The 23,905-nt window shown below is 40.3% G+C and overlaps 2 protein-coding genes across 2 annotated transcripts in view; one reads left to right on the top strand and one right to left on the bottom strand.

Annotated features, from left to right (window-relative positions):
* LOC308663021 (vomeronasal type-2 receptor 26-like) overlaps nt 1-23,905 on the bottom strand; it is a gene marked incomplete at its 5' end in the record, with an annotated part of 262,313 nt that overhangs the window by 70,710 nt on the left and 167,698 nt on the right. The window lies entirely within an intron of this gene.
* LOC308661343 (vomeronasal type-2 receptor 26-like) lies at nt 9,518-18,576 on the top strand (the record flags this gene model as incomplete). The annotated part of the gene is made up of 5 exons (XM_081316265.1): nt 9,518-9,763; nt 10,137-10,262; nt 14,254-14,481; nt 15,624-15,750; nt 17,681-18,576. The coding sequence occupies 5 exons, from the start codon at nt 9,518-9,520 to the stop codon at nt 18,574-18,576; spliced, it is 1,623 nt and encodes a 540-aa protein (XP_081172391.1).

The raw sequence follows: 23,905 nt of genomic DNA, 5'->3' as shown, positions 1-23,905 counted from the left end.
AGTATGAACAGTAAGCAGGGTGAACTAGGAATTCAGGAAAATGAAGGCTCATATGATATAAGAAATAACTATCTCTACAGAAATAGAGCACAACAATGATGAAAACTGTAAACCTGAATGCATTAGGGTCAATATAAAAGGGGGGAAAATGACATTGCAATATGTGTATACTATAGACCACCCAACCAAGCAGTGGAAATAGATGAACTTTTTGCTAGTCAGCTAACTAAGGTATATAAGAAGAACATCACAATAGTAATGGGGGACTTTATTTACCCTGATATCAACTGTGAGACAAACTCTGCACCAAGTGAAAGATCAAACAGATTCCTGACAAACCTAGCAGACAACTTTCTCTCCCAAAAAGTAGAGAAGGGAACTACAGGATTAGCCATATTGGATTTAATTTTCACTAAGAGAGATGAAATGATAGAAAGTGTCGAAGCCACAGGAACCTTGGGGGGAAGTGATCATGCAATATTGGAATTCAACATTCTGGAGGCACAAGCAATAGAACACAGCCAAACTAGAGTCTTGGACTTTAAAAGAGCTAATTTCAATAAACTTAGAGAGACCATGGGAAGAATTCCATGGATGAGAATCCTAAAGGGGAAAACAACTCAAGAAGCTTGGGAAATTTTGAAAAGTGAGATAATAAAGGCCCAGTCTAGTACAATACCAACAAAGAAGAAAAATAACAGCTCTCAAAAGAAACCTGCATGGCTGCATAAAGAACTCTCTGATAAACTGAAAGATAAAAAGGACAAGTATAAGAAGTGGAAAGAGGGGCACATAACTAAGGCAGAATATCAGGAAATAGCCCGTGCCTGCAAAGATGAAGTGAGGAAAGCTAAGGCTCAAAATGAACTAAGGCTTGCGACCAAAGTCAAAAATAACAAAAAAAGCTTCTTTCAACATATAAAAAACAAGAAAAAAGTTAAGAAAATGATTGGTTCATTAGTGGGGGAAAGTGGCAAAAAGGTGACAAGCAACAGGGAGAAAGCAAAACTATTTAACTCATTTTTTGCATCTGTCTTTACACAAAGGGAAAAAAACAGTCCAACCTACCAAAACCAGTGCCATGAAAAACAGAATAGAAACGCAAGTTAAGATAGGCAAGAAAATGGTGAGCACCTGTCCAGTCTAGACGAGTTCAAATCACCAGGACCAGATGGATTACACTCCAAAGTTCTCAAGGAACTGGCAGACGTGATCTCAGAACCACTGAACTATATTTTTCAAAGATCCTGGAGCACTGGGGAACTACCAGAGGACTGGAAGAGAGCTGATGTAGTTCCCATCTTCAAAAAAGGGGAAAAAATAGATCCAGGAAACTACAGACCTATCAGCCTGACCTCAATACCTGGGAAGATTTTGGAAAAGATAATCAAACAACAAATCAGCAAACACCTTGATGCGAACAAAGTTATCACTAAAAGCCAACATGGGTTTGTCAAACACAGATCATGCCAGACAAATCTTATTGCATTCTTTGACCAAGTGACAAAATTAGTGAACCATAGGAATGCTGTAGATATAATTTACTTGGACTTCAGGAAGGCATTTGATAAAGTAGATCACAACCTACTACTTAAATAAATAAAAAATAGGTAAAAAAATGTGGGTTAGATAGCATCACCACCAGATGGATTCGTAGCTGGATGACAGGCCGTACTCATCGTGTGGTCCTCAATGGAGCTGCATCTACATGAAAGGCAGTGTATAGTGAGGTGCCCCGGGGCTCTGTTCTGGGCCCACTGCTCTTCAACATCTTCATTAATGATTTGGATGAGGTGATAGATGGGGATCTCATCAAATTTGCAGATGACACCAAGCTGGCAGGAATAGCCAATACTCCAGAAGATAGGCTTAAAATACAGGAGGATCTGGACAGACTCCAACACTGGGCGCTATCTAACAAAATGAAATTCAATGGTGAAAAAAGTAAGGTTCTACATTTATGCAGGAAAAATCAAATGCACAGGTATAGTATAGGTGGTACCTTGCTCAATACTAGTAACCTGTGAGATGGATCTCAGAGTCCTAGCAGACAATCACTTCAATATTAACAGAGGGATAGAATCAAGATCAAGTGAAGTACTAATACCATTTTACAATGCCTTGGTAAGGCCACACCTGGAATACTGCATCCAATTTTGGTCACCACGATGTAAAAAAGATGTTGAGACTCTAGAAAGGGTACAGAAAAGACTAACAAAGATGATTGGGGGGCTGGAGGCTAAAACATATAGGGAACGGTTGCTGGAATTGGGTACGTCTAGTTTAACGAAGAGAAGGACGAGGGGGGACATGATAGCAGTGTTCCGATATCTCAGGGGCTGCCCCAAAGAAGAGGGAGTCAGGCTATTCTCCAAAGCGCCTGAAGACAGGACAAGAAGCAACGGATGGAAACTCGTCAAGGAGAGAAGCAACCTAGAACTAAGGAGAAATTTCCTGACAGTTAGAACAATTAACAAGTGGAACAACCTGCCTCCAGAAGTGGTGAATGCTCCAAAACTTGAAGTTTTTAAGAAGAGACTGGACAGCCATATGCCTGAAATGGTATAGGGTTTCCTGCCTGAGCAGGGGGTTGGACTAGATGACCTCCAAGGTCCCTTCCAACTTATTATTATTAATAAGTCCTTAGTGGAGGCTAATTTTAAAACAAGAGTCAGTAAATGTTCACCTCCACAAGTCTTAAAAGCTAAATTCACCTCCAGCTGTTTCAGGTTTTTATCTTTAGCTGATGCCAAGGACAGTTCCAAAGTATAAACAAGTTTATTTGCCAAAAGGTATTCACTTGCTGTATCAGGACTGTCCACAAGATGAACTCGTCTAGGCTGGACAGGTGCTCACCATTTTCTTGCCTATCTTAACTTGCGTTTCTATTCTGTTTTTCATGGCACTGGTTTTGGTAGGTTGGACTGGTTTTTTTCCTTTGTGTAAAGACAAGATGTCCGCAGAGTACTTAAAATCCTTTTCAGACAGATTAGATTTTTTCCCCAATTTTGAGCCCTTTTACATATTTATTTTTTCTTTTTGCTCCCTTTTTTTAGTCAAATAGAGTAGCCAGTTTCTGTAAGGATAGGAATTTTGGGTCACCAAAGAGAGAAGGGAAGTAAGTCCAATGAGTTGATATTATTTTGTTCAAGGTTTTTTTTCTCCTGATGTAATCAGACGCCGTCATTAAGGAGGGTGGGAAAAAAAATCCCTTCCCTCTCTCCTCACCGGGGGAAACAGATTCAAGAAGCTGTTAACAAGAAGAGGTAGACAGTTAGGACAAAGAGAAGGCAGGTCTCACCCAGTTTTTCCACTGTGCTTTCAAGTGCTTGCTTGTGAGTTTGGCTTTGGCAGGAAACGGCTAGAACAATGGGCCATGGCAGTGGCCGATCCTTTCTTCATTGGTCAAGGGCTGCTCCAAGCTGATTGGAAGGCCACTGCCCCCTGCTCGCTGCCCCTCCAGGGCAACTTTCAATCCCTTTACAGGGGTCCCCGGCAAAAGAAATCCAAATGACATGAGGAGCATTCTCCTCATGCATCTGGCCACACTGCAATCCAGAACCAGAAGCCCAGCATTCCCATCAGCTATTTAGGAACTTTAATGATAGGCGAGAATAACTTTGAGGAGAAGGAGAATATTACCTGCCCAGGAAATGATCAGACAAAGTGGGGGATCCTGCAGCTGCCTAACAGCCAACAAAAGAAACTCAGAAAGGATCCTCCCTAAATTATCAGGCTGTAAAATTAATAGGTAGGAGATTTGTACTTTTAGACTTGCAAGATTTTCTTAATAGCACTCAAGTAAAGCACAATTAGCTCCCGTGGTCATGTTTCCTGTTCAGCTTACCTGGGAGAAGATTATCCCAGGAACTTTCATCTTGGGAAAAATCCATATGATTGATGAATTTTGCTGAACCTTTCTCATTCACTTATGAACACAGTGGTAAAACCTGTCCTAATTAAGCACGTTTGCAGATTTAAAAAAAAACATTAGAAGAAAGAGTCATGCACTTTTCCCACATTTGCAGCCACTCTGGGTCCCTCCGACCTACCACTGTCTTCCAAAGTCTTCTTTATTCCTTTGCAATTTCTCTCTTCTAGCTCCTTAATGTTCTTACTTACTGGAATAGTTCTTATTCTCCACTTTCCTTCTGCATCTTCCCTTCCAACATTCTCTGACTTTTTTGCTGCCATGAAGTGCTCAGCCAATTCAGCTGACTTGATTCTGGGTTGTGTTCTTGCACCCAAACCCTCCGTTTGATAGAGAGTATCTGTAGAATCTGTTCTAAAAATATCTTCTCTACTACTTTTTCTTTGCTTCTTTCCTCTGGCCTCAACCATTTCCTGCTTAGATCTTCTAACCTTGCCCATATTCACAAATCCCTTTGTGTTTGTCATAAGTGTGGCTCCTGAACCTCTGCCTATAGGGAGTGACATCATATTTATATAGTATTAATCTCCTACACACGAAGAGCAATCTACTGTTTATTTTCCTGGAAGAACTACTATAACTTCCCAAGGCCTTTCCCATTATACATGGGGCAACACATTCTCTCTCAGGCCATTTACAAGAGGTAGAAATTCTTTTCAACATGGTAAAATAAGCTTCTGAGTCTTCCATTGCTGAGCGGGAAACTCCAGGCCCAGGAAACTGACTCATGGTTGTCTTTTCACACCCTCCATTGATCAGAACCATTTTGACAGCATGTAGGTCAAGCTAAGTCTGAGCTACCTTCCAAAGCTGCTTTCTGATTTTGCTTTTTATTTGGATTGTAGTACACTGCTCAGAATCACATTTTGTGACATGTCTGGCTGTATAAATTTGATTAATAAATCACTAAGGACACAACAACAGGGGATTTTGGTGCTCTCTGATCTTGGTTGTTTTCTTGCAGACATTTCATTACCCAAACTAGGCAACATCATCAGTGCTAAGTGATGTTACTAGTGCTGATGATACCTTTTCGGGTACTGAAACATCTGCAATAAAACAAACAATCTCAGAGAGCACCAAAGAGTCCTCATTTCAACCCTGAGCTACAAATATTTCCTTTACTGACATCAACGTATTTGGATCTGTCTGGCTCTCCAGGGAGGTTCTTCCACAATGCAAGGGATGGCAGAGAGAATGGCTGGGTTCTGGGTCCAACCAGATGATATGGTTTCATAGAGGGAGTGCCAATTATCTCCCTGTGCTAGCCCTTCCATGGGCCATATTGGATGCCCAAAAATTAATAACTTAACCCACTCCATTTCCTGACTGATTCTTCACACACATTTAAGCAGGGACTGAAGAGTATCAAACAAATTAGACAAGTTTTATCGATAGTGGATTTTATTGGATTTACTTACCTAGATAAGTTCAACAGGTTTCATAGGTTTATATCTAAAATTGGTATACTATCCTAATTTTACCTATTCATTAATTTATCTCCAAACATGTACATAGTTTGCTGTATTTTCTCTTTCTCTTTATACACTGGTCCCTGACCACAATCATCTTTTGGTTTCTTCTATTATTTAGTTGCACCTTTACAAACAAATAATGGCTTTTCTCCCAATGAAGAAAAATATCTACTTTTTTCCCCCAAAATTGAAATGTCCCAACAGTAGAACACAAAGTCAAACTTTTGATGACTATAATGAACAAACATGATTTTCAGGGACTTTGTTTTGGTTTTGTACATTGTAAGAGAGAAGAATATCACATAAACAAAAACAGCCCACCCATTTCTTAACAAAGGTAAACTAGAACCAACTCTATCCATATTGAAGATGGGCATTTCAGACTCATGCTAAAGTTCTCTCTTGAGACTGGAATATATCAAGATATTTTTTAAGGGATGTTTGGGAGAAAGTTCTCCAATCTCAATCTTTGTCTCATTTTCAGAGTTTGACCCCATTTGTGACTCCTCCCGTTCAGCACCTGCTTGTTGACTCACTCAGAGTTTAGAGAGATGATGTCTCTCCTTGTGGTCCTTAACCAAATCATAGTGATTTATTTATTCTCTTGGTGCTAAATCTCCAAAGACAGATATCACACAAACACACTTCCACTATGATATCATATCAAAGCCTTTGTTGGCTAATCTCTTTGCAATGGAAAATCTTGTTTGCATAAGTGGCCTTGAAGGCTTTTAAGACAGGCAGGGGCTGCAGATGTGAAGGCTTGTATAGACTCTGTCTGGATTAGGAAACTTCTGGAGCTTCTGTCTCGGAAGAGGGATTCAATGTCTTTCACCTCTTTATATCGCTGGGTCTTCAAAGCAAGGCATTTAAGACAGGCAGGGGTGCAGATGTGAAGTCTTGGATGGACTCTGTCTGGATTAGGAAACCTCTGGAACTTCTGTCTTGGAAGAGGGTGCTGGTTTCTCCAACCTCTTCAAATCACTGTGTCTTCACAACAAGGCTGGGGACTCCATCAGGAACACAAGTCATGTTGCTGCTTCTGCTGCTTCTGCTGCCCCAAGAAGTTCTGGCAAGTCTCAGAGCCAAATGCATCCTGACTCTGAAGAGGGACGAGGTGCACCCACCGAACCATTACAAGCCAGGAGAATTTCTCATTGGTGGCATTGTCTCTGCAACGAGGATGCTGCTTCTACCATTAAGCTTCAACAAATCTCCTTTGACTCAAATTTCTCTGTAAGTCAAATTTCCTGCACAGAATTAGAGCCTCTCCATTTCACTCTAAGTTCTCAAATCTCAGCCGCCTCTCTTACAATTAGTGTCCTCTTTGATCTGCTAGTTTTTCTCTCTTTCTGTCTCATTTCACCCTTGGTTCATCCTTTTCAGATGATGAACCTGATCTGAAATTCTCAAATAATTAATCAGTAGAGATCTTCGGTTATTCTTGACTTTGAAGAAGAGGCATCTGCTTTTCTTGACATTCTCTCAGCAGAGTTGGACTGTGCATGGATGAGATAGGATGGTTCTTCTCTTCTACCACTCTCATACCCAATAAGGCCACCAGCACGAGTAGAACAATGCAAAAATGTTGACTTTTTTTCGGAAGTAAAAATGAGATACGTTCCACAATTTTTTTCTGTACCACCAATTAAATGAATGGATCCTAGTTCAAAACTGACTTTTCTTAAATGTCTGAATCTCATTTGAGTGGATGCCAGAATTGTAATCATACAATGAGTTAAATGTCAGTTAACTCTTTATTGTGGACATACGAGCCACATAAACACCTCCAGAAATTGAGCATTGATTCCATTTGCTAACAGTCATAGTTGCTCACTTTATGTGTCATTATGAGTGTCTTTGTCTGTATGTGTCCTTTAATGATTCTATATTTCATAATAGGTCACACTTCCAATTATTAATCATTGGAAAAGAGATTGAAAGTCAGTCTAAAATCTTAATCAACAGCAAGAATAAGAGCAAGATGAAGAATAAGCCATAACTGAATTTGAAACTGAATTATGTACAAATGGTGAACATGTAATAAAAAATGTATAAACTGTTAAGAATTTGAAACAGAAGATGAATAGGTTAAGTTTGCATGACTGAATGCACTATTAAATTTGGATATTACATAGAGATGCAGAGAATTTTAATAACTGGTCTTCGGTTTACATTCTGTCATAGGTTAAGAGAATGTTTTTTGAATTAAAATGATCTCTTCTTGATACAGGACATCAGAGAAATTATAAAAGACATGTAAACATATTTCAGACCAATGCAGGAATTAGGAGAAGCATGGGGAAATATTTTATCATGCAGGGCGGACGTGAGAAAGCTCAGAAATTTTAGATACAAATTGACACAACAATGCAAAGAACTTGAAAAGCTAAAAATTGTGAAGAAACCAGAATTCTTGTTTACTGGGACTTCTGAGCAAAGAATTAGATAACATTCGAAGTCTTTATATATGGCAACTGTGACAAGATTATTGTTTGCTCAATGATGGAAGGATCGTGGAATTCTCATAGAGGAGGATTAGATTGTGAAAACTGTAGAATTTGCAGATATGAAAAATTATCTGTTGAAAAGAAGGTGGAAAAGGTTTTTTTCTTTTTCTTTTTTAATTTCTTGGACAGTTTGTTCCTTTCTCTATTTATTTCTTTCCTTTTTTTGAATAATATTTCATTTTCTTAAACAATTCTTAATAAATATAAATTTTAAAAATAATTAAAGATAGTTAACAATAACTAGACTAACTCAGAAATACTGTAATAAGCATTTAATATAAGAGCATTTAAGTGCTCTTCAACATCTTTATCAACGATTTGGACGAGGGGATAGATGGGGAACTCATCAAATTTGCAGACGACACCAAGCTGGCAGGAATAGCCAATACTCCAGAAGATAGGCTTAAGATACAGAAGGATCTGGACAGACTTGAACACTGGGAACTATAAAACAATATGAAATTCAATTGTGAAAAAAGTAAGGTTCTACATTTATGCAGGAAAAATCAAATGCACAGGTATAGTATAGGTGGTACCTTGCTCGATAGTAGTAACTGTGAGAGGGATCTCGGAGTCCTAGTGGACAATCACTTAAATATGAGCCAGCAGTGTGCTGCAGCTGCCAAAAAAGCCAACACAGTGCTAGGCTGCATTAACAGAGGGATAGAATCAAGATCACGTGAAGTACTAATACCACTTTACAATGCCTTGGTAAGGCCACACCTGGAATACTGCATCCAGTTTTGGTCACCACGATGTAAAAAAGATGTTGAGACTCTAGAAAGAGTACAGAGAAGAGCAACAAAGATGATTGGGGGACTGGAGGCTAAAACATATAGGGAACTGTTGCTGGAATTGGGTATGTGTAGTTTAAAGAAGAGAAGGGTGAGGGGTGACACGATAGCAGTGTTCCAATATCTCAGGGGCTGCCACAAAGAAGAGGGAGTCAAGCTATTCTCCAAAGCACCTGAAAGCAGGACAAGAAGCAACGGATGGAAACTAGTCAAGGAGAGAAGCAACCTAGAACTAAGGAGAAACTTCCTGACAGTTAGAACATCTAACCAGTGGAACAACCTGCCTCCAGAGGTGGTGAATGCTCCAACACTGGAGGTTTTTAAGAAGAGACTGGACAGCCATTTGTCTGAAATGGTATAGGGTTTCCTGCCTTAGCAGGGGGTTGGACTAGATGACCTCCAAGGTCCTTTCCAACATCATCATCATCATCATCATCATCATCATCATCATCATCATCATCATCATCATCATCATCATCATTATTATTATTATTATTATTATTATTATTATTATTATTATTATTATTATTATTATTATTATTATTATTATATTCAAAAATAAAAGGAAAATGGAAAGAATCTCAGAGTTCCATTCAGATAGATGAGATTTTTTTTATTATTTGTTGTTGTTTTTTTTGTTTGACATTTGAAAATGCCTCCAAAACTCTCAGCCTTAGGTGGATTAAAATATAATTATTGAAAGAACAGTTAAATAACATGGCACTTCCACTGATTATGTCCTGATATATTCATACTTTCAGTAATCCAGCAACAGAGTATTGGAAAATGCTATCCTTCCTTTTTGCAATGCAAGCAATCAGCAAGAATCCCAACCTTTCGTTCAATGTCACCCTGGGATACAACATCTATGACAATTATTTCAATGCACAAATGACCTCAGAGGCTTTGCTGGACCTGCTTTCAAAGGGGGAGGCCAATGTTCCCAACTACAGCTGTGGAAGGCAGAGAAACACAGTGGCTGTTCTTGAAGGGGCTGACACTGACATCTCCATCCAGATTTCAGCCATGTTGGGAATCTACAAAATCCCACAGGTGTGTATTTCTTGGGAAGGCCATTTTTGGACATGCAACTTACAGCCAGAGAAACTCTGTTGTAAATGAAGAGCAAAGTTCTATTGCGGGAATTGCATGAAGTAAGGCCGAAGGTTCTATCAAATGGAAGGGAAGGATCTGAAAAGATAATCCTCTCCCTGGCACACTAGTAATGCAGACTGTGCATCCCTGCTGGCTATTTCCAATAGCCAAATGCTACACTGAAGTGAGAAGGGAGGCAATGTAAGAGCAAAATGAGCAGACCATCCCTAAAAAAAGTTCTTTATTGCAAGGAGTGGAACAATTCCTCCATTAGGGCTAGATATTGTTTTTATGGTCTCCAATAAAAAAGGTGTTTTTTCCCCCTTTTCAGATCAATTACGGTTTTGATTCCCAGGTTCTGAGTGATGAAAACCCTTTCTTCTATCCAATGCTCCCTGCTGAAGGAGTCCATTACCCAGGGATAGTGAAGCTGGTCCTCCATTTCAGGTGGACCTTGGTGGGTCTCCTTGCTCCAGACACTGAGAATGGACAAAGGTTCATGAGGACATTGACCTCCATGCTGACCAGGAATGGCATTTGCCTAGTATTATCACAAACCTTTTCTCCAGCCTCTCGGAAAGCGAACATAGTCCGGCCATTATACCTCAGTTGGAGAAAGGTGAAGGTCTTTATTTATGGTGCAGATGTGACTTCATTCAACATAGGGATTTTGCTTATGGATATGGTATTCAAAGGGCTTAGTGAACCTCCTAGAGGAAAAGTCCTGATCACCACAGTCCGCTGGGACTTTTATTTGTCAAAACGAATCTTTCCTGTTCAATACATCCATAGCATTTTTTCCTTTCCTTTGAAGAAAAATCAAATTGCACCGTATGTTCGGTATTTGAATTTACATTCTTTTATGAGATACTTAGCAGAGACCTCCTTCCTGTGTTCCTACACCAACAATGTCTTTTCAGTGAAAGTCTGGAGACGGTGTAGGCAGAGAGAAGATCTGGAGGCTTTCAAGGAAGAAGAAATGGATCCAATCCTGACTAAGGACAACTATTTCATTTACAACACAATCTGGGCTGTGGCAAGGGCCTTAAGAGCAGCTTATTTGTCAAGATCCAGGAATACATTTAAATCTGGTAAAAATGTGAAACATCCAAAGCTGATGGCATGGCAGGTATTTATTTTCTATTGCACAGCTCTCCTTAGCAGCTGAGAATCTACGTTACAACTGTAAGAACCTGACAATAGTTATACTGAATTCTGAATATTAAAGTTATATTAAATTCCAATTTTCCATTACTCTCCAGGGCTAATCCCCTGGTTCCCTTCTCTACTTTTTGGGAGACAAAGCTGTCTGCTAGGCTTATCAGGAATCTGTTTGATCTTCCACTTGGTGCAGAGTTTGTCTCCCAATTGATTTCAGGGTAGTTAAACTCTCCCATTACTATTGTGATGTGCTTCCTACATACCTTAGTAAACTGCTTAGCAAAAAGTTCATCTATTTTCTCTGTTTGGTTGGGTGGCCTAAAGTATACACCTATGGCAATGTCATTTTTCCCCTTTTATATTGACCCTAATGCATTCAAGACAGTTTTCATCATTGTTGTGCTCTATTTCTATAGAGATGTAGTTATTTCTTATATAGAGAGCAACACCACCTCCTCTTTTATTTGGTCTGTTTCTTTTAAATAATTTAAATCCTTCTAGCTATGTGTTTTATTTTATTTTCTTGGGCTCCAAAATCACTGCAGATGGGGACTGTAGCCAAGAAATTAAAAGACGCTTGCTCCTTGGGAGGAAAGCCATGGCAAATCTAGACAGCACACTAAAAAGCAGAGACATCACCCTGTCAACAAAAGTGCGTATAGTCAAGGCTATGGTCTTCCCAGTTGCAATGTATGGCAGTGAAAGTTGGACTATAAGAAAGGCTGAGTGCCAAAGAATTGAGGCCTTTGAACTATGGTGTTGGAGAAGACTCCTGCGAGTCCCTTGGACTGCAAGGCGATCAAACTGGTCAGTCCTAGAGGAGTTTCACTTATTGTTGTTGTTAGCGGCGAAGTTGTGTCCGACCCATCATAACCCCAAGGACAACGTTCCTCCAGGCCTTCCTGTCCTCTACCATCTTCTGGAGTCCATTTAGGCTCACGCCTACTGCTTCAGTGACTCCATCCAGCCACCTCATTCTCTGTCGTCCCCTTCTTCTCTTGCCCTCAATCTTTCGCAGCATTAGGCTCTTCTCCAGTGAGTCCTTCCTTCTCATTAGGTGGCCAAAGTATTTGAGTTTTAGCTTCAGGATATGGCCTTCTAAAGAGCAGTCAGGGTTGATCTCCTCTAGGACTGACTGGTTTGATTGCCTTGCAGGGCAAGGGACTCGCAGGAGTCTTCTCCAGCACCATAGTTCAAAGGCCTCAATTCTTTGGTGCTCAGCCTTTCTTATGGTCCAACTTTCACTGCCATACATTCCAACTGGGAAGACCATAGCCTTGACTATACGCACTTTTGTTGACAGGGTGATGTCTCTGCTTTTTAGTGTGCTGTCTAGATTTGCCATGGCTTTCCTCCCTAGGAGCAAGTGGCTTTTAATTTCTTGGCTGCAGTCCCCATCTGCGGTGATCTTGGAACCCAGGAAAATAAAATCTGTCACTACCTCCATTTCTTCCCCATGTATTTGCCAGGAATTGAGAGGGCCAGATGCCATGATCTTGGTTTTCTTAATGTTAACTTTCAACCCAAGTTTTGCACTCTCCTTCTTCACCCGCAACAAGAGGCTCTTTAGTTCTTCTTCATTTAGTGCCATTAGAGTGGTATCATCTGCGTATCTTAGGTTGATGATATTTCTTCCGGCAATCTTAATTCTAGCTTTGCATTCATCTAGCACTACCTTTCTCATGACATGCTCTGCATATAAGTTAAATAGGCAGGGCAACAGTATACAGCCTTGCCGGACTCCTTTCCCATTTTTGAACCAATCAGTGGTTCCGTGTCCAGTTCTCACTGTTGCTTCTTGGTGCACATATAGGTTTCTCAAGAGACAAATAAGATGGTCTAGTACTCCCATCTCTTTAAGAACTTGCCACAGTTTGTTATGATCCATACTGTACAATCAAAGGCTTTAGCATAGTCAATGAAGCAGAAGTAGATGTTTTTCTGGAATTCTCTAGCTTTCTCCATGATCCAGCGTATGTTGGCAATTTGATCTCTAGTTCCTCTGCCTCTTCGAAATCCTGCCTGTACTTCTGGTAGTTCTCGGTCCACATACTGCTGGAGTCTAGCTTGTAGGATTTTAAGCATAACTTTACTTGCATGAGAAATGAGTGCAATGGTGCGATAGTTTGAACATTCTTTGGCACTGCCTTTCTTTGGAATTGGAATGTAAACTGATCTTTTCCAATCCTGTGGCCACTGTTGAGTTTTCTAAATTTGCTGGCAAATTGAGTGTAGCACTTCTACTGCATCATCTTTTAAGATTTTGAATAGCTCAGCTGGAATACTGTCACCTCCACTAGCTTTGTTGTTGCTCAGCTTTTCTAAGGCCCACTTCACTTCACATTCTAGGATGTCTGGCTCGAGGTCAGTGACCACCTCATTGTGATTATCAGGGATGTTAAGCTCATTCTTGTATAGTTCTTCTGTGTAATTTTGCCACCTCTTCTTAGTCTCTTCTGCCTCTGTTAGGTCCCTGCCATTTTGGTCCTTTATCATGCCCATTTTTGCATGAAACGTTCCCTTCATCTCTCCAATTTTCTTGAAAAGATCTCTGGTCCTCCCTATTCTATTGTTTTCTTCTATTTCTTTGCACTGTTCATTTAAGAAGGCATTCTTATCTCTTCTAGCTATTCTCTGGAATTCTGCATTCAATTGTGTGTATCTTTCTTTTTCTCCCTTGCCTTTCACTTCCCTTCTTTCCTCAGCTATTTGCAAAGTTTCCTCAGACAGCCATTTTGCTTTCTTGCATTTCTTTTTCTTTGGGATGGTTTTGGTTGCTACCTGTTCTACAATGTCGCGAACCTCTGTCCATAGTTCTTCAGGCACTCTGTCTATCAGATCTAATTCCTTAAATCTATTTGTCACCTCTACTGTATATTCAACAGGGATATGATTTAATTCATACCTGAGTGGCCTAGTGCTTTTCCCTACTTTCTTCAGTTTAAGCCTAAACCTTGCAACGAGAAGCTCATGGTCTGAGCCACAGACAGCTCCTGGTCTTGTTTTTACTGACTGTATAGAGCTTCTCTGACAATAAGTGTGATTTTCTTTTTGTGTGCTGATAGGAGGAGGATGGTTTGGTCCCTTTTTTAGGGTGCTAAGGGCTGCTTTGTCTTTGATAAAGGACAACTTTTTTCAATTTTTGTTTTGAATGGTCATTCTTGGTCCTTTTAATAGATTTTTATTACATATTGCTCAGTACAGATCTTTCCAGCACAAACTGATGATTTTTGCCATAGAGCTTTATTTGTCCTGCGTAACATTGTCTATTTTCTCTTCCATTACAGCTTCATTCCTTCTTTCAAAGCTCTCAGTTTCATAATAATTGTATCAATGGGGTCTATATCGATGAAAATGGAGAACTGGTAGAAGACCTGGACATTGTGCACTGGATGGTTTTACCTGATATGTCTATTACCAAAGTGAAACTTGGGAGTCTAGAAAGAGAAGGGTACTTGGATTTCAAGTTGATGATCAACCAGAATGCTACTGCAAATATGGAAATGCTGATTGAGGTGGGGAAAGACTTTATTCTATCCTTTCTGAAGGTCTCGCCAAGAGGATTGCAGAGTTGGGACGGGGATGTCATCTCAGTTCTCGAAGAGAGGAAGTGTCTTCTTTGGTTTCATGTTCATGTGTCTGAGAAAAATATCCTTAACAACAGTTTTTTTTAGGGAGTACATTTTAAATCATGGGGCAACACGATTCACTTCTACAAAGCAAAGGATCCACCCAACATTCCCTTGAGTATATATGTTGAAAATTTAAACTAAAAAGATCCTGAGACTCTAGAACGAGTCCAAACAAGAGCAACAAAGCCTGGAGACTAAAACATGTAAAGAACAATTGCAGGATTTGGGTTTGGCTAGTCTACAGAAAAGAAGGATTAGGGGGACCTAATAGCAGTATTCCAGTGTTTGAGAGGTTGCCATGAAGAGGAGGGAGATCAACTTATTTTCCAAAGCAGGTGAGGGCAGGACAAGAAACAAGGGATGGAAAGTAATCAAGGACAGAAGCAACCTAAAATTAAAAAGAAACTTCCTAAGAATGAGGACAATCAACCAGTGGAACAACTTGCCTTCAAAAGTTGTGGGTGCTTCATCACTGGAGGTTTTTAAGAGTAGACTGGACAGTTACTTGTCTGAAATGGTATAGTATCTCCTGTTTGAGCAGGGGGCTGGACTAGAAGACCTTCAAGATAACTTCTAACTCTATTCTGATTAATTAAAGATAATTAAGGGACTGGAGGCTAAATCATATGATCTACAGTTGTGGGAACTGGCAATGGCTTGTCTAACAAAAAGAATTAGGGGAGACATTAAAGCAGTCTTTCATTATTTGAGGGACTGTCACAGACAAGAAGGTGTCAACCTATTCTCCAAAGCCCCTAAGGGCAGGAGAATAAGGAACAGGTAGAAACCTCTCAGAGAGACATCCAACCTAGAATTAAGGAGAAATTTCCTGTCAATAAGAACCCTTAATCCATGGAACAGCTTGCCTCCAAAAGTTATGGGTGCTTCATAACTGGAGGTTTTTAAGAGTTTCAAATTTAGCAAAGATAAGTCTTGAACTGGAGATCCCCAAACTTTTCTTCAACTGTTTTAGGAAATACAATAATTCATTTTGTGGATGTTATTTCTTTCCCTCACCTGTCCAGCCCTTGCCCTCTTCCAGGTGTGTGGAAAGCTGTCCTCCTGGGTTCATGAAGGTGGCTCAGGAAGGGAAGCCCATCTGCTGCTACAATTGTCTTCCATGTGCAGAAGGAGCCATCTCCACCATGGAAGGTGGGTGAAAGCAGGAGAAAGGGACAGGCTTTGGGTAGGACATTAGATCTCCATAAACATGCATTTTGGAACGCTTGGTCAGAGTGGGTCTCACCTCTTTGACTCTTGATCAAGATATATATGTATGTCGTAGTGAATTGTAAGAAAACATCTTGGAGGTTATTCTGTTATATAAGTCAAGCAAACAGGGATAGAGATCATGGATAATGGTACAGAATAAGTGAGGGTTGAGTATTGTGAGAGAGATGATGGCTCTTGATCTTTATCTTTTACAACACATCTTTCATGTTTCAAACTACTATTTACTTCATTGCTCTGAATAGTGAGAGTTTCCAGATTCCAGAATATAATTATGGAACTTTGATTGATATTTTAGGAGGATTGATCAGATTCTTGCAAGTGTCCATATCTGATAGGTGTTTTGGGCAGCCACAGTTTCAGGTTGAAGCCACCTGACTTTAATCAAAGGATTTATTTATTTACTAAAAAAGTTTCATAGAATATCCTGGCTGTTCTATTCATCAAACTGATGTGGTGGATGGATTCTGCAGCCTTACATAATAATCCTTTGACTGATTCATCTATTCAGGTGGTGCCTTTTTTGGGTCATCCTCAGGTGACTATTGGGTTTCTACTTCCTGGGGTTGACATTGCAGAAATTCTGCTGGAGGCTCCTCTTAGTAATTTTCAAAGTCATGGCCCATGATGAGGAGAGGGGGGAGGGGAAGGGAGAGAAGGGAGAGGAACGGAAGGGAGAAGAGAGGAATCATGAATTGAGATTGAGTCAAACTTCCTTCTTGTTATTATTGGAAGATGTTTCTCTTTCTGATAATAAAACATGAGGAATGCATTTCAATGTCCTCACTCCATATCCAACTTATCTTTAAGTTTAGTTTAGTTTAGTTTTATTAAATTTTTATACCACCCTTCTCCCGAAGGACTCAGGGCGGTGAACAGGGCATATAATAAAAATACAAAAATACAAAAGTTAAAATAGAATTAAATTAATGCCCAAAATAAAACAATAAAATATACAAATATTTAAAACCCTAAGTTAACTCCCCATCAGGCCAGGCCAGCTTGTTCGAATAAGTGGGTCTTTAACCCGCGCCGGAAGGAGCGGAGATCCGGGCCACTCCACTTAAAATTTCTTTCTCTATGGCAAAAGAAGTGTTTATTCATTTCAGCTGGCATAAGCTACATTAAGAAGTCCACATGTAATTCATTCCACTATAGGATGGATCTCATGGGTGCCTTAAATCATTGACAAATCACTGGACTCCAATTTTCAAGAGTTTCAGCAGTGAATCTTTGAATCCTTTCTTCTTCACTTCTTCTCTTTAAGCACGTTCATAGATAAAATAGTAACAGTAAAAAAGAAAAGAAAAGAAATATTAAGCTATTCTACAGTAGCTGGAGGGAAATGAAGAAATATATTGAGTTCACCTATAACCAGTCTGTCGTGGTTCTGATAGATGAGAGCGGTAAAAACAGAACTCCAAGGCAAAGGGTTTCTTTAAAGAACATATTTATTTGGCTACATAGTATTGGCATGATCAAAAGTGAAACCAAGATTGAAGTTCCCTTCCAAATGTTACAAAGTAACAAAGTTGAACTTCCCACCCCAGTAAAATGTCATAATCACATTCCCCAATAAACTAATTTGGTGGGCTTCCGAACAAAAGTTTCAGCCTACAAAAATGCAGGCAGCAATGACCTTGGTTCAGACAGAACAATTTATTGTTTTGACTAAGCTAGCAAATACCCATGCCCCCTCCTAACTCTGTGGCAAATGAAAATGAAGTGGAAATGGCTTTAGCCAAATTCATTTGCAGTGTTGACGCAGTCATTCACACCAACAAGTTTACCCAAACAAGGCATATGATTAAGGGACATGTTAAAGGAAGATCCTGTTCTTGCTCTTTTTCAGATGCAGAGAAATGTACCAAATGTCCAGAAGATCAACATCCAAACACCAATCGAGTTCACTGTATTCCCAAGATTAAAAGCTACCTTTCTTATAAGGAAAATCTGGGGATTATCCTGACTTCCATTACCTTGTTCCTCTCTTTAAGCACAGGCTTTGGCTTGGGGGTCTTCATTAAATTCATGGAAACACCAATTGTCAAAGCTAATAACCGAGACCTCTCCTACATTCTCCTGATCTCCCTCCTTCTTTCCATCTTGACCTCCTTCCTGTTCATTGGCCAGCCAAGGAGAGTGACCTGCCTTTTCCGACAAACAGCCTTCAGCATTGTCTTCTCAGTTGCCATTTCTTCAATCTTGGCCAAAACGATCACAGTGGTGTTAGCCTTCTTGGCCACAAAACCAGGGAATAAAGTGCAGAGATGGTTGGGGAAGAGCTTGGCCAATTCAATTGTCCTTTCTTGTTCTGGCTTCCAAGTTGTCATGTGTAGCATATGGATGGGCACTTTCCCCCCATTCCCTGACTCTGACATGCACTCCCAACCCAGAGAGATCATCCTACAATGCAATGAGGGTTCTGTCACCATGTTTTATGTTGCCCTCGGGTACATGGGCTTCCTGTCAGTTGTCTGCTTCATGGTGGCTTTCCTGGCCAGGAATCTCCCTGGGGCCTTCAATGAAGCCAAGCTGATCTCCTTCAGCATGCTGGTCTTCTGCAGTGTCTGGGTGTCCTTTGTGCCTGCCTACCTGAGCACCAAGGGGAAGTACATGGTGGCTGTTCAGGTCTTCTCCATCTTGACTTCCAGTGCTGGATTGCTGGGCTGCATCTTCAGCCCCAAGTGTTACATTATTATTTTTAGGCCAGATCTGAATACCAAAGAAAATTTGATCTCAAAATAAAATTGAAAATAAAAAAGACTTTTACAAATCTATTATTTTTCAAAAATGTCATTTAGTAGGCTTGATTAACAGATTTTGATCATTTGATGTTTATTTGTTTGTTTATTGATTTATTAAAACTAAATGCTTCCCATCTTGGCTAGAAATAGGGATGACTCTATGCAACTTACAATCAAGACAAAAGGAAACAACAAATTATGAAATAGTAGCACTAACATTAGTTTAAAATTAACAAATATTGGAAGGAAGGGAGCAAGATGCTCATAGGGAGGAGGTATCCCTCTTATTTCTAAAGCTATCTGTATTTATTTTCCTGTATTTTCCTAAATAAACCAATAGCAATACTCATTTTTAGTCACAATACTGTGGGTAAAATCAGTTTCCAAATGAATCGGACTGTTTGGTAGGCAAATTAAGACATAAAGAATGTGGTTTTGCAGCTCACTGTGACCTGTGGTAAGTTTCATTACATCCCCATAGCAACCCCTGAATCTGAAAATGCAAATATTTCTTATATCTGAGACCATCTTTCTTTACAAATAACAGAAGGGCAAGAAGTAACCTGAGATTTATTACCCTTTTTACCTACCATTTTTTAGTCTATGTCAGGGCTTTTCAACCTTTTCACAGATTGTACCACTTTTAGGACAAACCAATATTCGAGTACCACCAGTGCTTAGCAAGGAGTCAAAAACTTGATGACTAAAAATGGGGGGTGGGATTTGGGCTTTACTGGTTAGATTCCTTTATTGTTATAAAAATGGCTAGTTTATAATATGGAAAAATAAAAAGTTAAGGTTCACTGTTAATGCTTCCTTCCTACTGCAACAGTGGAACTCAGAAGTCAATGCCTTTTCTTTTCTTTTTCCTTTCTCCTCCTCACTTTTCCCTTTTTCTCTCACCCTTTGCTCACAATCCCTCCTCGCCCTTTGCTAGCAAAAGCCTCTAGCTTGCTCCATTCACACACACATTGCTTGCACAAGCTTCTCTCTTGTTCCATTCACACACACGTTGCTCGGAAAAGCTTCTCTCTTGCTCCATTCACACACACGTTGCTCACAAAAGCTTCTCTCTTGCTCCATTCACACACACGTTGCTCGCAAAAGCCCCTCATTCGGATTTTACTCACCCTTCTCTCACAAAGGCCACTTGCTCTCTCCTCACCGCTTCACTAATAAAAGCTTCTTCTCTTCTGTCTCTTTCTCTGTATGTTTTTTTTCTCTCCCACCAAAACCTGCTCCTTTTATAGCTTCTCCTTTATATATATGTGCAATCAGCCCAGGTTCAAATCTCAGAAGGGTATGGCTGACTGATGAAAACTAATAAGTTTGAAATGCATATCAGTCTCCCTTAATTCTTTGTTAGCAATTTAAAATTTACACAAATATGGGCTGTCACCGGTGTGACTACTACCTGTCGATGGCCTTCAGGTTAGGCTGACACAGGAAATAAAGATTTGTCCCATGTTTGGGGCCTAGCAAGGTAATCTAAAAAATAGTTAACAAGCATTTGACATATATCTCCCCTTGCTTCTCAGCTAACAAAGCGAGACAGATCCTGTGGCTTAGAGGTGAAAACAACTGCCTAATGTGCAATCAGCCCAGGTTCGAATCTCAGAAGGGTATGGCTGACTGATGAAAACTAATAAGTTTGAAATGCATATCAGTCTCCCTTAATTCTTTGTTAGCGATTTAAAATTTACACAAATATGAGCTGTCACTGGTGTGACTACTGCCTGTCGATGGCCTTCAGGTTAGGCTGACACAGGCAGCTTACAATTTTAAGCACAAACAAATGTGCTCAGCATGTATATGCCTGCTTATTAGGGCTTTCCCCCCCCCAGCAGCATTATTACAAAGTCAGCTTATTGCCCCCAACAATCTGGGTCCTCATTTTACCTACCTCGGAAGGATGCAAGGCTGAGTCAACCTTGAGCCTGGTGGGATGCGAACCTGCACTAATTGCAGGCAGCTGGTGTTACTTAAGGAGGCATTAGCCTACTGCCTCCTCCTCCTCCTCCTTTTCTCTTCCAGGTGTGCCAGAAGTTCCAATCAGCATGCAACCACGTGTGCAGATCCTGGGGTGCATGCAGATCCTGCCGAGCCCGGCAGCTCCAGCTGACCTCCTCCAGGTCTGTGCGGTGCCGCTTTAGCCTGTTCCCTCCCCCACTACACTTGGCTAGAGGGTCACATTCTACCTGCCAGGTGCTAAAGAACATGTAATATGGTTGAAAAGTCCTGTGCTACTCAAAGGTTGTCTCAGTCTATGGCTCTAGATTCTTACTCTCAGTGCTTGGCTACAAGATCCTTGGTGGTTGTTGCATTTGAATGCCAGCTGGAGGTGTAAAGGGTCTCACTCCTGATGTTATCTGCCACACTTTACTAAAACTAAAGGGAATCTGAGTGAATATTTGTAATAGTCCATAGGGATTATCTCATAGTGATAAGGGTGATTAAACAGCAATATTTTCCACCCTCACTGTGTCTGCTGATAGTCACGCAGCGGCCATTTTTAGGGTGACCTGGTCCTTATAGGTTAGGGAGAGGTCAGCTATATTTAGTCTTAGGCCAGCTGTCAACAAATGTGTCTTTCAAAGAAGAACAGAAGAAAAACAAATTAAAAAATAAATTGGGGAAAAAAGTACCTCCCTTATACCACATTTATGGGTCACTCAAATATGGATACTCTCAATTCTTTAGGAATTTTCTTTTTGTAAAACTCTTGTATGCCTGTATTTCAGCTCCCCTCTTATTTTCTTTCTACATAATTTGACCAGTTGGTTAATCCAAATTAATATCCTCCTAGCTGGGTTTGGAGGTATCTCTCCATTCTCCTTTTGCTGATGATGCTGAGATCTGGTGTACAATAGTGAGAAAAACCCCAGTTGCTGATAACCTATGATAAAATTAAAGTAATGGAATTTTGAGACAACCAAAAATATTGAGACAACCAAAATTATCCAAAAATATTTCTGACATTTTATTTGTGGCACTTCAGGCTTCAGGTATACTAAGTGCACAGGGCAAATATGCTTACTCAACTGCTCAAAAGAGGACATCTTGTAATTATACTGGATAAGGATGGGGGCCCCTTCATGGATTACTGCCTTGTCGTGGCGAAGGGGCTTGCGTAATTCAATGAAGCTATGAGCTATGCCATGCAGGGCCACCCAAGACGGAAAGGTCATAGCAGAGAGTTCTGACAAAACATGATCCACTGGAGAAGGAAATGGCAACCCACTCCAGTATCTTTGCCATGAAAACCCTATGGACAGTACCAAAAGGCAAAACGATATGACGCTGGAAGATGAGCCCCTCAGGTCGGAAGGCGTCCAATATGCTACTGGGGAAGAGCAGAGGGCTAGTACTAGTAGCGCCAGAAAGAATGAAGCGACTGGGCCAAAGCCGAAAGGACGCTCAGCTGTGGATATGTCTGGTGGTGAAAGGAAAGTCCGATGCTGTAAAGATTTTTTCTCCATAGGAACCTGGAATGTAAGATCCATGAATCAAGGAAAGCTGGACGTGGTCAAACAAGAGATGACAAGACTGAACATCGACATCTTAGGTATCAGCGAACTAAAATGGACAGGAATGGGTGAATTTAATTCAGATGACCATCAGGTATACTACTGTGGGCAAGAATCCCTCAGAAAAAATGGAGTAGCCTTCCTAGTCAATAAAAAAATAGGAAAAGCAATACTGGGATACAATCCTCAAAATGACAGAATGATCTCAGTTCGAATCCAAGGCAAACCATTCAATATCACAGTAGTCCAAGTCTATGCCCCAACCACCGGTGCTGAAGAGGATGAAATTGACCGGTTCTATGAAGCCCTACAGCACCTTATAGAACTAACACCCAAAAATGATGTCCTTATCGTCATGGGGGATTGGAATGCTAAAGTAGGAAGCCAAAAGATAACTGGAATAACAGGCAAGTTTGGCCTTGGAGTACAAAATGAAGCAGGGCACAGGCTGATAGAATTTTGTCAAGAGAATACGATGGTCATAGCAAACACTCTTTTCCAACAACCCAAGAGACGGCTTTACACATGGACATCACCAGACGGTCAACACAGAAATCAGATTGACTATATGCTCTGCAGCCAAAGATGGAGAAGCTCTATACAGTCAGTAAAAACAAGACCAGGAGCTGACTGTGGCTCAGACCATGAGCTTCTTCTTGCAAAGTTTAGGCTTAAATTAAAGAAAGTAGGGAAAAGTGCTAGGCCAGTCAGGTATGAATTAAATCATATCCCTGTTCAATATACAGTAGAGGTGACAAATAGATTTAAGGAATTAGATCTGATAGACAGAGTGCCTGAAGAACTATGGACAGAGGTTCGCAACATTGTACAACAGGTAGCAACCAAAACCATCCCAAAGAAAAAGAAATGCAAGAAAGCAAAATGGCTGTCTGAGGAAGCTTTGCAAATAGCTGAGGGAAGGAGGGAAGCGAAAGGCAAGGGAGAAAAAGAAAGATATGCCCAATTAAATGCAGAATTCCAAAGAATAGCTAGAAGAGATAAGAATGCCTTCTTAAATGAACAATGCAAAGAAATAGAAGAAAACAATAGAATAGGGAGGACCAGAGATCTTTTCAAGAAAATTGGAGAGATGAAAGGAACGTTTCATGCAAAAATGGGCATGATAAAGGACCAAAATGGCAGGGACCTAACAGAGGCAGAAGAGATTAAGAAGAGGTGGCAAAATTACACAGAAGAACTATACAGGAATGAGCTTAACATCCCTGACAATCACAATGAGGTGGTCACTGACCTCGAGCCAGACATCCTAGAATGTGAAGTGAAGTGGGCCTTAGAAAAGCTGAGCAACAACAAAGCTAGTGGAGGTGACAGTATTCCAGCTGAGCTATTCAAAATCTTAAAAGACGATGCAGTAAAAGTGCTACACTCAATTTGCCAGCAAATTTGGAAAACTCAACAGTGGCCACAGGATTGGAAAAGATCAGTTTACATTCCAATTCCAAAGAAAGGCAGTGCCAAAGAATGTTCAAACTATCGCACCATTGCACTCATTTCTCATGCTAGTAAAGTTATGCTTAAAATTCTACAAGCTAGACTCCAGCAGTATGTGGATCGAGAACTACCAGAAGTACAGGCAGGATTTCGAAGAGGCAGAGGAACTAGAGATCAAATTGCTAACATACGCTGGATCATGGAGAAAGCTAGAGAGTTCCAGAAAAACATCTACTTCTGCTTCATTGACTATGCTAAAGCCTTTGATTGTGTGGATCATAACAAACTGTGGCAAGTCCTTAAAGAGATGGGCATACCAGACCATCTTATTTGTCTCTTGAGAAACCTATA

This window comes from Vipera berus, assembly GCF_964194415.1.
Source record: "Vipera berus genome assembly, chromosome: 2".
Classification (NCBI taxonomy): Eukaryota; Metazoa; Chordata; class Lepidosauria; order Squamata; family Viperidae; genus Vipera; species Vipera berus.
The sequence above is the reverse complement of the archived record's forward strand: the minus strand, read 5'-3'. Positions and strand labels throughout refer to the sequence as shown.